Below are 15376 nucleotides of genomic sequence, written 5' to 3'. Positions count from 1 at the left end.
GAGTGTTCAAGCTGTGTAGCCAGTGGTACTTCTAATACTCATCTTCAAGTTGAAAACTGTCTTGCAGTTGGATGCCACAGGTGCTTAAGTCTCTTTGCAATATTACTTGGCCTTGCAAATGTGTCTACTACAAATATAAGACTTGCTTTTAACACTTCAACAAACTGTCTTGAAAACCTGAAGCATTATTATCTTGGGAAGTCTTTAAAATAATGTACCAACTGTTTTCATTTAATAATTCACAAGTTAGTTGTATGTCAGGCTGTTCACATGCAGGGATGAGGGAGTGCATGTATATCAGCTACTACTATCTTTGTGAAAATACACTTCAGTTGTACTGGGAGATTAGTCTGCCTATACCCAAATTTCAGTTTTGGTTCTGTTAATTTCCAGAACAAAGGAGACAGGACACGCGTCAGAGGTATTGTGATTTCTGAGCTGATTCTGCTCAGTCTTCTGGTTCCACCCCATCCCTAGGCCTGTGTCTTGCCCAGATTGATGTCGTTTATGGATTAGGGTGACTGTAATAGGGTGAGATTATAACTGGACCCCTGGGAGGTACAGGAACTCATCTAGTTAATGCAAGGTTTACGGAAAGGGGAAGTCAAAGGTAAAGTTGTGATATACCCCACACTACATCTATTTTTTTGTGTGGTAGCTTGAGTTATTGGGTAACATGGTGAAACTAACTGATGACTAGAGTGCATGTTAGAGGCTCAGAATTAGTGTGCGTATTTACTAAAAGGTGTACAAAACCTGAATCCTCAGTGTATGATTTAATGTATTTTTGTTAGTTTGACATAATGGTGCACTCAGTGCCCTCTAACATACATTTTTTTGTGTTTGCTTTCTTGTATAAATATCTCATTAGTCTTTGCTTTCTTAGTTTATAATTGAGGCAGAGCTGTTTGCATGTTAAGTAGAGAAATCGTGTGCCTGACATTAAGTCTTCTGTGGGTTGGAACAAAACTATAATAGCAGAGGATTGCCTACAGCAGCATTGTTTTTGCTGGCAGTTGCTCTAACTTAATGGTGGCATGGTGACCTTGGACCTTAAATTTCTTTTCAGTTTAACCACACCATGGTTCTAATTGAGTTTTCTAGTGCAGAAGGAGATAGAAACTAGCAACCTGATTTTAGTAGAGTGTGCTGAGGCAAGAACACAAATGCAATTTCTGCACTGGAAGCTGATGCAAATAGGTGTTGTCCAGCTAAATGAAATGCATCAATTTACCAGTTCATCTTAATTATGGTTTGTCCGTTTTGTTTTTTTCTTCAGTGGCTGTGAGAACTTGTTCAGAGTACTTGAAGTAATAATCTCAGCACCAATTTGTCTTGTAGTCCTAGGCCACTGTAATAGCTTAACAGCTTCTGACTTCACTCCAGTTGTGTTCAGCATAATGGGTTAGTCCTCATTTTAAACTAATGGCCCTTTGGCCTGTTACTGTTCATTACAATGTGTTCCCTTTCTGAGCATCCTAAAGAGTCTGGAGAAACAGTTTTCTGGTAATGAGGCTGTGATTGATTTCATTGTGTGATACTTCTGGGGCTAGTACTGCTAAGTCATGTTCCTTCTTAACCATAGTGAAATGGAAACTGGAAAATGTATCTGGCATACTTTGTCTACTGTAAATTATTTCTTGTAGAAGTATTAAAAATGTATTGATACTGGTTGCAGAGAAGTACAGTGAAATGTAATGCTGTACGTTGTGTCTTGACTCCATGACCTATTTATGAAATTTATGCCTCTAGAGATTTGTACATGGGATTTGGATTCTGCTTGTTTTCATGACTACAAATTTAAATTTCTCCTAATGCATGTATGTAATGACTTTACTGGAAGCAGTAAATAAAACCACATGGATGAGCGGCTTCAGTAGACTTGGGCTAATAATTAATATTTAAGGGAAACTTAACTTGGAAATCTGTATCATACGGTCTCTGTAACTGCTGAATACTTCCATTCATCAAAAGCTACCATTTTAATGAGTCTTGGCAGGAAATCCATTGTGATATATGCCTCTGCACAGAACTTGAGTTCTGATTTGTGTGAAAGCAAAGTGGGTGTTCAGACTTGTAAGAAAAAAGGTTTAGAGAAATCTTACAGCTCTATTTTGTCAGTTGTGTGCAGTCAGAGTTTTTTTTTTTTCCTTGCTGGGCAGCTTCCTGTTTAAAATCTAAGACTTAAAGCATGATCCTGTAATAGTTTACTTTGCTTTTTATTGTTTGTAATGATGAGAGTACATTCACCTGTGTTTTTCTTTTAAGCTCAAGATCTGACCAGTTCATTTGAATTTAGGCTCTTTTAAGCAACCTTGGAGGTGCAGTAGATTTGACTTTGGTTAAAGTTAGTTACGGCCAACAACCAACTCAGTTAATTTTAGTAAAAAAGTGGTTTTAAATGTTCAAGAAAAAAAAGGGAAGCCTACAGCCAAATTTCAATTAAAATTTTAGTTGCTTCTTTTTTTTTCCAAATGCGACTGACTTAACTGAACTGTAGTATCAGTTTGTAGGTCAGTTGTTAGTAAGTAAGCTCTTTTTGACAGGGACTGTTACATGTAGGTCTGCCTGCCATTTAGTGCAAGAGATTCCAATCATTCTGTGCCAGAATTGATAAAACCAATTATTTTGAAATGTGTGAACAAAGTAGTTTTCATTGATGTGCTATCAATTTAAGAAAAAGAAATCTTATCTTAGGATTTAGACAAATTCGAACAGATATAGGGTGTTTCGATGAAGGAACTTCTCAAGAAATACTGAATGTAAATCTGAAATCAAACTAATGAACTTGATTAGAATAATAGGTTCCTGGCTAAGCACTTGAAACTAGATGGTTTATAAGGTAAATTGATGTTTGCACCTTTTTTTTTAACGTAGATGAAGAAAAATACTCTCAGGCTTCTGTTTTGGCTGTATCAGTCATAATTTTAAAATGTTGGGGAAGGTATTGACATTTTCCTTCGAGTTTTTTGAGTGGTTGTGAGGATGGATAGCTGTTTGCTTATCAGTTGGTGGAACAGATCAGAAAAGGAGGATTTGAGATGAAGATAACCAGAAACAGCAATTTAACTAATAAATACCTCATTGCAGTAACTATCTAGAAAACAACTTTACTTTTTTCTGGTAAATGCATATGAAGTAGTCCAAGAAATATTTCTTTTGTATTAGTGGAATTTTATTTTTTTAGCAGATTGCCATTTGAATACATTTGCTTCTTCATAGTTGTGGTTCAGAAATCACTTTTTCCCCATTGTTCAGAGATAGAAATGGTTTTTATCCCTTTCTGACATCAAGTAGGATATATTCAGGCATCTCAGGATTGTTCAGATAAATGGAAGTATGGCTGCAGATACCCAGTAGGCTACCTAAAATAGTTAAATCATTGGATAATTGAAACTGCTGTTCTAAGTGGATGTGTCTGCATACTGACCAAGTAAATTTTCTTTCTTTGGGGAGCATAAATACCAAATAAGATATCTCTACAAGCATAAAAACTCTTTAAACTGTGACTTAAGATTTGTGACTTAACCCAGACAATAAAATCTAAGTGAACTGGTTTATGTTGCAGTATTCATCTTTATAGCAGACACTAAAGTTTATGACATTTCATTACACAGTAAATTATTATGAATTGGTTTAATGGCCCTTTCCAAGTTTAATGCAGTATATGATGGGAAAAGTAAAATGAGAACATACAAATGTAATGAGAAAGATGTATTAGTCATAAAAGAAGGATTGCCAATTTATTAGGCAAATTAATGTAACTTCCAAAAACCATCTACATTGTCCATGTAGCACTAACATATACATGTGCACAATCAGTTTATCTTCTTCTTCCACATGGTGGGAAGTAATCCTTTGTGTGGCAAATCTTAATTCCTTTCCTAATGGGGAAAACTATATAAATAAGTTTTAGTTCTTTAGTGCTCAAAAAACTTGATGTAGAATTAACTGATAAATATCACTATATTGTATTATTGCTAATTCTGTCAGGAAAAAGTGCAGCTACAGTAGTGGTTTAGCTCTTGCTCATGTAGATAAGCAGAAGAATATCAGAGAGTCGTAGAATTGTTTGGGTTGGAAGGAACCTTAGAGATCATTTTGTTCCAATCCCCTGCCATGAGGGACACCTGTCACTAGACCAGGTTTGCTCAGAGACCCATCCCTCCTGGCCTTGAACACTTCCAGGGATCCACAACTTCTCTGGGCAACCTGTTCCAGTGCCTTATCACCACAGCACTGCTGTGTGTACGGTCGTGGACAGTGTTGTTAACTATGGTGGAAACACATGAAACAGTTTGGCTACTCTGTGGTCGGTGTTACCTTATGTTGGTTTTTATCCTTTTAGGGCAGAAACCCATACTTTATTGGAAACTTTCGAATTATATTTGTTTCCTCATACGAGAACCATGAAATGTCATATTAGTCACCTGTCAAAAGGAGATAATTTTCTTTTTTTCCAAAAAAGTCTTTTCTTGTATTGGCAGTACAGAGAAAATTTTGTGTCATATAGCTATGATTATAATAGTTTAGACTAAGTTTCTACTTCAGGTGCCCTTGCTTTTACTCAGTTGAGATTGAAAGATGAGTCCTTTCTTCTCCTCTAACACAAAAATTAGTGTTTCAGGAGATCCAGATAGGAGGGCACAGTTGTGTGAATTCTAAAATTAGCAATGCCTAATGCTGTTCCTTTTAAAAGACTGATGTTTGCCAATGAGAGAAGAAAGCATATTCAGGGAGGGAGCAAGCTAACCAGAAGACAAACTTGAGGCTGAGGTGTACAGGCCAGACCAGTGTTCCTCGTGTGCTCTTTCTGTAGAACAGTGCTTATAATGGATGGCTAAGAAACTGTGCCAGACCTTGAGTGCAATAGGAAAGTGTCACAATCTGGATTTTCAAACTATCTTGAATGTGATATTTATGAGCATAAGTATTTATAAAACAAATATAATAAAAATTTTAAAAAGATAAATATTTTCAACCTGGCCTTCTTTTACATCCTGGAATGTAAAGGCTGTGTAGCTTTTTCTTCTTTGTGTAGGAGTGTTGTGTTCTCATATCCAGGAAGTCATTCTTCTCCAGACCTTTACCTCAGAGATCACTGTCATAAACAGAGACGTAGGCCTTCTTATTCAGCTGTTATATATTGCTGGAAGGGTTGAGAATCGAACTTGGACTCTGGAGGCGGTAGACTTCTCTGTGCCAGGGTTTTTGCTTGCCATCCCCATAGCTGCTGTTAATGTGCAGCAGAATGATTTGAAACTAGAATAAAAATATGAGATGTAGCAGAAAGCTGTTTGTACACAGTCCTAGATTGGCCCAGTAGGTTGAGCTGAAAGTGTCTAGAGAAACTTCTGCTGCAAAGTAAAAATAATACTTTTAAAAATTATTTACTGGACCTATTTACACTGATTCTTGCTTCTTTTCATTATGAGCTGGAAGATGATTAGTAGTATTGATGCTGAGATCAAACAATTTGTCAGTCGGCGTTAGCAAGAGTAATTGTTCCTGTAAGATGACTTTATCTTGGCCACATACATGCTAAATATTTGTATCTAAAAGGGTGAAGCAGAACAGTAATTTTTTGTCTCCGTATTTAGTTGTAATTTATTCCTTGTTCCCTGTTGCAATTAATTGAAACCTGGCATTGACAAAGATAACGGGGAGTCCTCATTGGTGTATGTAGAGCTGCCTCACACCTTGCCTCGGAGTTCTTGGCAGGTACTTTTTTAGCCTTAAATCAGAATATTAAGGAAGGGATGAAAAGTGACCCTGAGGTAACAAAGGTTAAAACTTTCTGAGCTCTTTCCCCTCTCTCATGCAATGTCTGTAGGGAACTCTGCATGCCTGATCAGAACCTATGCAGGCCATTATGCCTCCCGAAAACAAATCTTCCAGCAAAACAGCTTGAACACCAGGGATGGGCTGTAATTTTCTGAACTACAGCTGTCTCGTTAAGTGGGGTTACTTTGCTGAGTGGTCACGAAGAATGTGTTCTCCCCCTGGAATGTTTTCCTTGCGGGCACACTGTCTCTGTAAGAATTCTCGCCTCTGCTGAGAAGGCATGTACTGTACTCCACTAATGAGAAACAACAGTTGCAGAAAGTGTATTATGCAGGATTGTAAACTTTGAATATTTATTCAAAGTGAATGTGGTTGGGTGGCAGCCAGCCTAGCTTTGTCATGCTAAAGACTGGACTTGAAATCAACAGAAGGCTACCCTCCCCCTCCCTAGATCAGTGTTTGGTGTGTTTAAACAGTGTGCACAGGCTTCATAGAGCTGATTAACTATAGTGGTGCTATCTACGTGGTAGTGTGTCTTTATGTCTCCCAGAACTCATAAGGTGCAATTAAAATAGAGGCAAGCATACCCTCCCTAGCATTAACTTAGGGAAGCTATGCGTTGCTTTATTTGCCTATAACCTACAGTGGTTAATTACTGCATGCAGTGTGGTTGCCCAAGATCGTTCCTGTGCTTTTGTACCCCGTGCTGAAGCCTGTTTTCAGTCTTTGGTACCCAAAAGTAGCCTTTTCAGATTGGTATTAACATTTGTTAAATGTACACGTGCAGTGCTTGTCAGACTGTTCTCACAGTCCTGCTGTATTTGAACCCAGTGGAGAAAAAAGGTGACTATTAAGTCTTGCTTGTATGTGGCTTTGTGGCCTTTGCACTTTACCATGGGAAGACCTAGCTGCCAGAGCAAACCCCTTTTGTCAGCTGTTACAGTAGAATATATGTTTCACACATAGCAGAATGGTGCTTGGCAGCTGACGAAGAGGGCTGGACATGGAGAAACCAAGAAACATTTATTCCATATTCACTGTTCTAGGGGATGTGTGTTGAGTGCCTTTAGGCAGAATTTCCTTTAGTTTCTTTCTTTTATCTTAACCTCTTCCCTGTAGTCTGGCCAGTAGGTCACTTGTGTGCATAGAAACATCACTTATGCATTAGATAATTAGGTTCCTCCTTCTTGGTACATACAGAGAGGGCACATTAGTGCTCTACCTTGAGTTTAATTTACAGTAATAAACAGGGTAGCTGGCAAGTCTGGGCAACACTACACTCAAACCGAATATGCAACAATAATTGCCAGCAAACTGCATTCCAGTTGTGAAATAAATCTTTCAACAGTGTATTGTGTGCGTCAGACTGTGACTAGAGAGGAAAACAGTGAACTACAGTAAGCCTAATAGCAGTCATTATGAGTCTCAAATAAAGCTGAAATAGAAGAAATGAGTCTGCATGGCAGCATTCTGAATGCAAAGGGTAAGTGCAGCTCAGTACCTTCAGCTTGGGGGGCTGTCTGTGAGGGGGTGTTAATTGCGAACTCAGGTACTTGCCTGGTGTTGTATTGTCTCGTGGGATAACTGAAAGTCATGATTCTTGTTGCATTCAGCCTGAAGCATCAAGCACTAGTATGTGTCAATATACTGAACTTGAGAAATAAGCAGATATAACCTGTCCATCAGTTCAGCTTTCTGCCGGCTTTTCCCTTTACTTTCCTCTGTACCTCCTCCTTGTGATTCATTTCTCACCCTTAGTGATTTAAACTCCCATTTTTATGTAGGTGTTGCTTACAAATTGGGGCAGTTTGGGCTGAGAAACTTAACAGTCTTCTTTTCCATAAACATAATGGCACTTGGAGCTGTGAAGTGTCACATTAACCTAAACAAATGAGATCTGAACAGTTTCTTAGTGAATAAGAGGGAATTATAGGAAGTTTTTTATTGGTGGGTTAGGGCTTTATATTGTCAGTTCATGGTCACTGTTACTAGCCTGGCCACTAAAATCTATTTTAGACTAGTTTAGTCTAGCTTTCTAGCTGCTCTTAAAACTGTTTTGATGAACTGTATTGAGCTGGCTGGGAAAAGTGAAAGAGTTGAGTTGCAGCAATAATGCAAGTATTAGTTGTTCAGATCATATGCTTAGCAAGGATTCCCATCATATGAATGTTACTGACTATACTTAGTTTGGATCATTGCAGCTTCTCAAGGTCAGATTATTTTTTAAATGCCATGTATTAACAAATAATCAAATTTCTTCACTGGGTCCAACTTAGTTGTACCCGAAATAGGGCCATAAGTGGCCAGTAGTGCTGTAATTTTCTAGTGCAGAAGTCTTGCCATGCTTATAGAAATGGCATATGTTCCTTTTGTTCTGTGAAAGGGCCTTTGTCTTGTATTGCACTCTCTGACAACATGCTAAAGGTAAGGCAGCTTGGAAAGTGGTGGGAAAGTTATATTTGTGAACTGCTTTTAAAAGGTGAATCCTTTAAAGAAAGGGAAATTAACTTGTAGTCTAAATACGTTTGCTATTTATTGTTCGTTCTTTTTGTCAGCCTTTAGGGTAGTTCCTCTTGCACTGCAAGTAGAAAAGCCATTAGGCAAACAATGTGGGAGGATTGGTTAATATGAAATCACAGAAAATTTGTAACTGTTTTAATGGTGGATATGAAATGGAAGAAAACTTCCCCTAATTATCCACATATGTCCCTTTTCATGCAGGCTCAGTCTTATAGCAAAGTTCTGAAGTGGTGATCTGAATTGCTAAGGATTCAGTGCATGTATATGGCTATTTTGCATCCTCTGTAGCACACTATTTCACAAACTTCTCATAATTCATTAAAGTAAGGAAATGAAGCAATGTGTGAATAAAACTGTCTATTCCAGTGTAGTAATGGACCTTTGCTAAGAATGAGGCTGAAGCCAAGAAAGAACAGTGTGTTTCCTTGCCCAGCCAGTGCTCTAATACTTGTAAGTACGATACTTTAACTCCCGCCATTAATACTCTTATGATTTCTATTTCTACTTCAGCTGTTGCCTCCATAGTTTAGTAAAGCCCAAGCTTTATCTTATTGAGCAGTGGCTCACTCCCAGGACCAATTCTCTGGCTGCTACTCAGGCAGAGTAAATGTCTGGGGGGAATGGGAGATGTAATACAAATAGTTACTGAAAATTAAATTGCAAATAGGTAACGTTCTGTGATTTAAGCAGTTGTAAAACACTTGTAATTGAAAGAAAGGGACCTTACAGCAGAGGTAACTTTTCAACCTTTCCAAACCAGATAAAGCATTTGTTCTCAAGGGAAGCACTTGATGCTTTAAGTAGAGTGTGTGAAGTATCCCTATAATTCCAGCCTTAAGGCTATGAAATTGCAGGAGACTAAGGCAAACCTCTATCTGTATAAGTGTATTCCAGTGAGGGTTTGGAGTAATTCTGCCTAATTCAAAGGGAGTGCATGTCATCTTAGGTTGCCAGTATTTGACTTGTTCTTCTCAAAAGAATCTGTCTGCTGGGAAATATGTATGTCAACAGGACAGTTGGTATTATTTTTTGAAGGTTGAACTACATACTGATGTCTTGGTCCCATCCTATTAATGACTTTGGGGATGTTTTTGTCTCTATCTATGACTGTATGGCATCTTTGTGGTAATTATGTAGTTAGTTAAGTGGCAAAGAATGTCTTTTGGACCCTGAAATAATAGAAAACTAGCAAAGTTTGACCAGCCTCTTCCCCAGACTGCTGTGAACCACAATAAGGGAACATACTGGGTTAACGGGGAAGTGACTGTAGTATGTCATTTTTGGAAACAATACTAGGAAGGAGGCATTTAGACTCAAAACAAGCTTGGTCTGTTTTCCTTCTGTATTCTTTGGTCATCTTGCCTATAGACTGGCATCAAAAATAATATTGTTAATGGTATTCTCATCTGGCAGTTGCACAGTAGTTATGTAAAGATAATTGTCCTTGTCCTACATAATTATCTACACCCCAAATGCAAACTACCAGCCAAACAAATTGCTTCCTAATTTGTTCCTAAAATGGCAATGATTTGCATTCACTTTGAGTTGCTGTGAGGCTGTAAGAGCTTACTGGGCTTGCTTCCTTCCTTGTCCACTTTAAGGGATTTTTAGAAATGCCCGGTGAAATGCAGCATAAGCTAGGGAGACAAGTTTAGGAATCCATGAGATGGAACTTGCTGAATTTGATTCCTCTGGTACTGTTCTTATGGAGAAGACAAATTAATGGTTGGTTTGTGGTATTGCTAGTTTGGACGCCCTGTGGGTTTGAAGTCAGCCTCGAGAATAGCTCTAATGCCATGTTATCTTAGCTCAAGCCTCTAGTCTTTTACCTCTACTATGTGAGGATTCTGTTCTGGAACATAGGAAAGCTAGTTCAAGATGATAATAAGAAGGCTGCTGCTGCTATGCAATAGGGGAATTTTCAAGTCTTTTTCAAGTTGGAGGAGCAGACCCTTTTTGAATCTCATCACTACTATTTGATAGTACTTAAAATACTAAAAATATATAAAAATATTATAACAGTAATACGGTTGCTTAAATATGTATTTATATATACAGCATGATATACTATATTAATATATATTTAATATATTGAAAATATCTTGTTTGGTGAGATTTTGGAATAGCTGTGTTAGGCTATTTCTCCTCTTACTGTAAAAGTTGTTTTCAGTCCTGAAAATAAAAAGGTACAGATGCTCTAGATTGATCTCTTATAGGCTGAAGAATGCACTCTTGTAGTATGTGAGATAATTTGGGGTTCTCCTCCTACAAGGAATTTGATTAACTTCTCTGTAACTATCTTCTTTCCTTAGTTCTCTTCAGATCAAGACTGACTGAGGATACCTTTTGAAAGATTTTTTTTTTTTGTGGTCTTATCTGTTACTTAGCCAAAAAGAATTAGTCTTTGTCCTAGAATGTGTCTTAAGGTGTACTGAATGCATGCATATACTCTAGCAGTGAGGAAGTCAGGACTATGTAATGTAGGACACTTCAGATGGCTGGTTACTTCGGATTCCTCAGGAAATGATGAAATTGAATTGAGCTGAAACATAGTGCCTCTGTGTCCTGCCTGATTATAGCCAAAAAAGGCAACTGGTTACATTCTGAGAGTTGCATAGGCAGGAAGCTGTGTAATGGAGGGTAGAGCACAGCTGTTGCTTTGCCAAACCTGATACAACTCTAAACACAATTGAATTTTTTCTTTTTTTTCTTTTTCCCCTCTTTCCTTCCACTCCTTTTTTTAACCCTTTGATTACAACCTGCTGATGATACTCTGCTGTGGCTTGAAATCCTGATATTTTCTGTTGAATTGTTGATCTTTATTTGCTATTTACTCTCAGGCTTGCTGTTGTAGGATGGTCTTTGAGCTCTCCTGACAGCTCAAGTTTTTTTATGGAGCCTCCAGATTGCTGCATCTTATCTCTACAACAAATCTCTTTGTCATGTATCCATTAAAATCTAGTTTTCAGGAATAATATGAAAAGCCAGGGTGGAGCTGCTCTGAGAATCACCATTGTGGTTGAGGTGGAAGTGTCAGGGACCCTGTGGGGAAGGAAAGATGAGGTCACATGTGGAATAGCTGCTTGGCATATCCTGTAAGGTTTAAGATAAAGTTTTTAAACTCGAGCTAAAGGAAGTGATTATTTATAGTGATTTTCTCTTTGTTTGCTAAAGAATTTTTGACTGTGAATATACAGCTGTCCATACAGTCTCTGGCACAAAGTTACATACCACTTACAGTGATACATTTGTTAAAAGGAATTTCCCTACACGCTTAAAAATGACTGGTGTGGGCATTTGCACCCATCATTATTATGGCTGATGTTTTTCTGGCTTCATTCACTGTTCACTAATGCTAGGACTCTACATCTATTGTTGCTCTCATGCATGTTTTGGGAATTGAGCTGCTTCTGTCCTGCTTTCAATACTTCTTTGTCTGCAGTGTGTGTAGTCAGACTTCGCTTACTTGATTTGCCTGCTCGTTTGTAAATATGAATTCTGTAGAAAAGTTACCCATATAGCTCCTGATAGCCTTCTAGGACACGAGTACTCGTATTTTCATTTCCTGTTCTTTAGGTGGTAAAGAGCTCTAGTTTCTATGCAAGCTATGAAAAATATATATTGAGGACACTGGTATCTTTGTGAGGAAGAATTCAAGAAGTAATGTTTATGGGCTCTTGTAAAGAGGCTGCTGTTACATAGTTAATGAGCCTTGACGCATGCAGTCCTTTTCTGATTGAAAGGACTTTTGAATGGCACTAATAAAATTGCTGCCTTATAAACTGGAAAATTCCTGGTGGTAGTGTTCTGGTTTTGATGAAACACTAAATCTAGGGTGTCATTTTTCAAGTATGCAGGCTAAGTCTCCCTTTTGTAGGGATGAAACTCTCTCCTCTGCCTGACCACTGCTTCATAGAACGATGTTAGTAGGAGATATTTAGCTGTAAAATTTCCTGATTTATTCTGTTACTGTCTTGGAGATATTTTGCTACTGAACATTATCTAGAAAAAAAAGATATAAACTGGTGGGCTGGGTATTACTACTAAGCTGGTGATGGAAAGTATCTAATATCAGTCTTATCTGGTGTCTGCAAATTACTGCTATCTTTTAGAAGCAAAGTGCACCTCACATTCTAGGCGGTAGTTGACATTTCTGAGAAGTTGTGGGTTTAGATTTATAGCTTATCAGAATAAGGAGATACAAAGTAAGTGTTGATTACACATTTATGATTTTATTTCTGAGCCAATATCTCTACCAAGGAGAGCAGTGAAGGGTTAATCTTGACCTGAATGTTACTGACATACTGTCTGATGGTTGGCACAAATTGCTTGGTGCTTCCTCTTTTTGACAAATAATGGCTTCCAAATGCTTAACGGTCAGTGTTTTGTTGTAGATTTTGGGCTTTTTTGAAACTACTTGCTAGTTTGGGTTTTTTTCATACTTTGCCAAGCAAAACCTTGGCCTTATTGGAAGTTTGACAACTTTAGCAGTGCTTGAGAACATGAAATTAAAGGAGGGAGAGGCCTGCTCTGATGGCCAGGGATTCAGAGTACTTAGCATATGCCTGTCTGCCTCTAGGAATTTGCGAGGCAATTTGAGGCTTTAAAAATAACCTTTTTCCTTGTTTCCCCCTCTCTTCACAGGTCCCCAGTTGTAAACTACAATGTCGCAAAGAGACGCAGATAAGTACCTTTATGTGGACAAAAACATCATTAATAACCCCCTGACTCAGGCAGACTGGGCAGCTAAGAAGCTGGTATGGGTTCCCTCAGAGAAGAATGGGTTTGAGGCAGCTAGCCTGAAGGAAGAAGTAGGAGATGAAGCCATCGTGGAACTGGCAGAGAACGGGAAGAAAGTTAAAGTAAATAAGGATGACATCCAAAAGATGAACCCCCCCAAATTCTCTAAAGTAGAAGATATGGCAGAGCTGACGTGCCTGAATGAGGCTTCTGTGCTTCACAACTTGAAGGAGAGATACTACTCAGGACTGATCTATGTGAGTAATCTTGTCTGTTGGGGTAGGAGTTCCTGATGACATAGTGTGTGAACTTAGTGTAATTACTTTGCTCCTGAATGTGTATGTTAGCTTTTCATTGTCCCTATACACAACTCATTATGTGACTTACCTTCTTTGCTCTACTTAAAATTTTTTCACTAAACTATGCCAATCCCCCTCTGGTTAATGTTGAAGCTTTCAAGGAATGCTGTGGTAAATCTTGCTTTAATGTTTTAATGTCTTTGTTTGCAGGATGTTTTTAATGCCTTTTAACTTTCTTTTAGCAAGACACAAGAGCAGTTGGATAGTGGTAAAAAGGGAGTCTGATCTGAACCGAAGCAAATAATAATAATAATAATTAAAAAAACAGTCTTAATCCACCCAGTATCTGAAATGTGTTTTCCATATCTGGAGCTTCAGTGGGAAAGAATGCTAGTGCCAAGCTTTTTGTGTGGATCTCAGAGCATCTTACTAGAGAAGGAACATACGTGCCTGCATGTACTCACAGATAGGAAGTGTTCCATTTCTTTCCATCCCCAAAAGGACAAGAGCAGAGGTCCCTGCTTCTTATTGCTGTGTAAATAACAGATACCATTTATGGGACCAAGGGTCAGACCCAATGAAGCAGGCAGCAACCGCTGCACTGATTACTAAAGGTAATAAATAGGGAAAGGTGAGGAAGGAGACTTTGAAACCTTGACCTGATTCTTCAGTTCCCTTCTGATTTTCCTCTTCATGTTGCCTATGATTAGCAAGCAGATAGTGATCATGCTGGTTTCTGCTTTATTAATACTCTGTAGTTATAGAATGAGTTATTAAACTTAGTGGTAACGTAAAATTTGTGTGCAGTGACTGGTTAAAACAGGACCTGGGAGAGCACAAGGGAAAAACTCATGACTTACTAGTGCTCACTGATCTTCTGGAGTGGCATGAAGGCATACCGATGACTCCTGGAGAAATTGTTAGAGAATATCTGAAGGATGCAAGGCTGATATAAATTTAGTCTGACTTCCACAGTCTGATATCAAAATTTGAGAGCTAGTGTGATTGAAGGTTGGTGTAGTTTATTATTCTTGTAGTTAACAACTCCTTCTACTATTGGTCAAAATCTATTCTCAGATGGAAAAATCATGTTATTCAGATGAAATAGGATATGCAGGATCCGTGTGTAACATTTTTAGAATAGGAAACACTGCCAGGTTATATAATAATTGTTGAAAATAATTCAGCAGTGTCTCAAGGTCTGTTGCATGCTGTGCAATGGACTGTTTCACATACCATCTGAAATTTCAGACGTGATCGGTGACTAATAACTTGAGTTCTTCTAATTGGATTGTAAGACGATTGTAAGATTTTTTTTGTAAAAAATCTCCAAAGCCTTCACCCAAGCAAACCTTGCATAGTATTTCTCTATTACAGAATTTTAGTCTTGCCAAAACTGTGTTCCTGTGCACTTGTGAAATGGACTGATCTCACCTGTCAGCAGTTCTCAGCAAGTCAGGAGATTAATGGGAAGGCTTAAAATACTTTCATTGGAGTGGCTGTTAGCTGATTATTAATCCACTTGAAGAAAGGGAGTACACACAATGCATCTCCAGCATAAATGTCTCTGGAAAGATCACAAGCATAGTTTGGTTCTTCTCCTTTCTTTCTTTCTTATTTGGCAGCAGGGCTGTGTATTTTTATAATTTATTTTCTTTTTTCCTTTTTATTTTTTTAATCTTTTTTTTCTGTCTTTCCATCCTGTAATATGAAGGGGGAAAATCTTATTGCTGGTGCAGGCAAATTTTGAGTGAGGAGTGTCAAACAATTCAACAACTAAGAACTTGACTCCAAACACCAATTTGCAGTTTCCATGTGTGGATTGGTTATGCACTGAGGTGACTTGCTAATAGACTGGCTTTAATATTAACCCTTTCTATTTGGAATACTTAATCAAAAGATCATTTTCAGCTTTTGTGAATCATTCTTGCTTACCTGAATGGCTTTGTTAGTATTCAGTGGGAAACTCAAAACACAATCTTAGGTGTTCCAGTTATTTTATTGAAGTTAGCTGTTACTGGAAAATAAATTTT

General features: G+C 38.0%; 1 protein-coding gene across 1 annotated transcript in view; it reads left to right on the top strand.

Annotated features, from left to right (window-relative positions):
- MYH9 (myosin heavy chain 9) overlaps window positions 1-15376 on the top strand; it is a 69506-nt gene that overhangs the window by 2384 nt on the left and 51746 nt on the right. Inside the window, exon 2 of the mRNA XM_083860512.1 lies at window positions 12949-13301. Within this exon, the coding sequence (XP_083716638.1) occupies window positions 12969-13301 (333 nt within the window). The 5' untranslated portion in view covers window positions 12949-12968. The remainder of the gene's footprint in view (window positions 1-12948; window positions 13302-15376) is intronic.

This window comes from Zosterops lateralis, assembly GCF_965231275.1.
Source record: "Zosterops lateralis genome assembly, chromosome: 4".
In the NCBI taxonomy this organism is placed as follows: domain Eukaryota; kingdom Metazoa; phylum Chordata; class Aves; order Passeriformes; family Zosteropidae; genus Zosterops; species Zosterops lateralis.
This window is presented reverse-complemented; position numbering and strand designations above follow the sequence as displayed.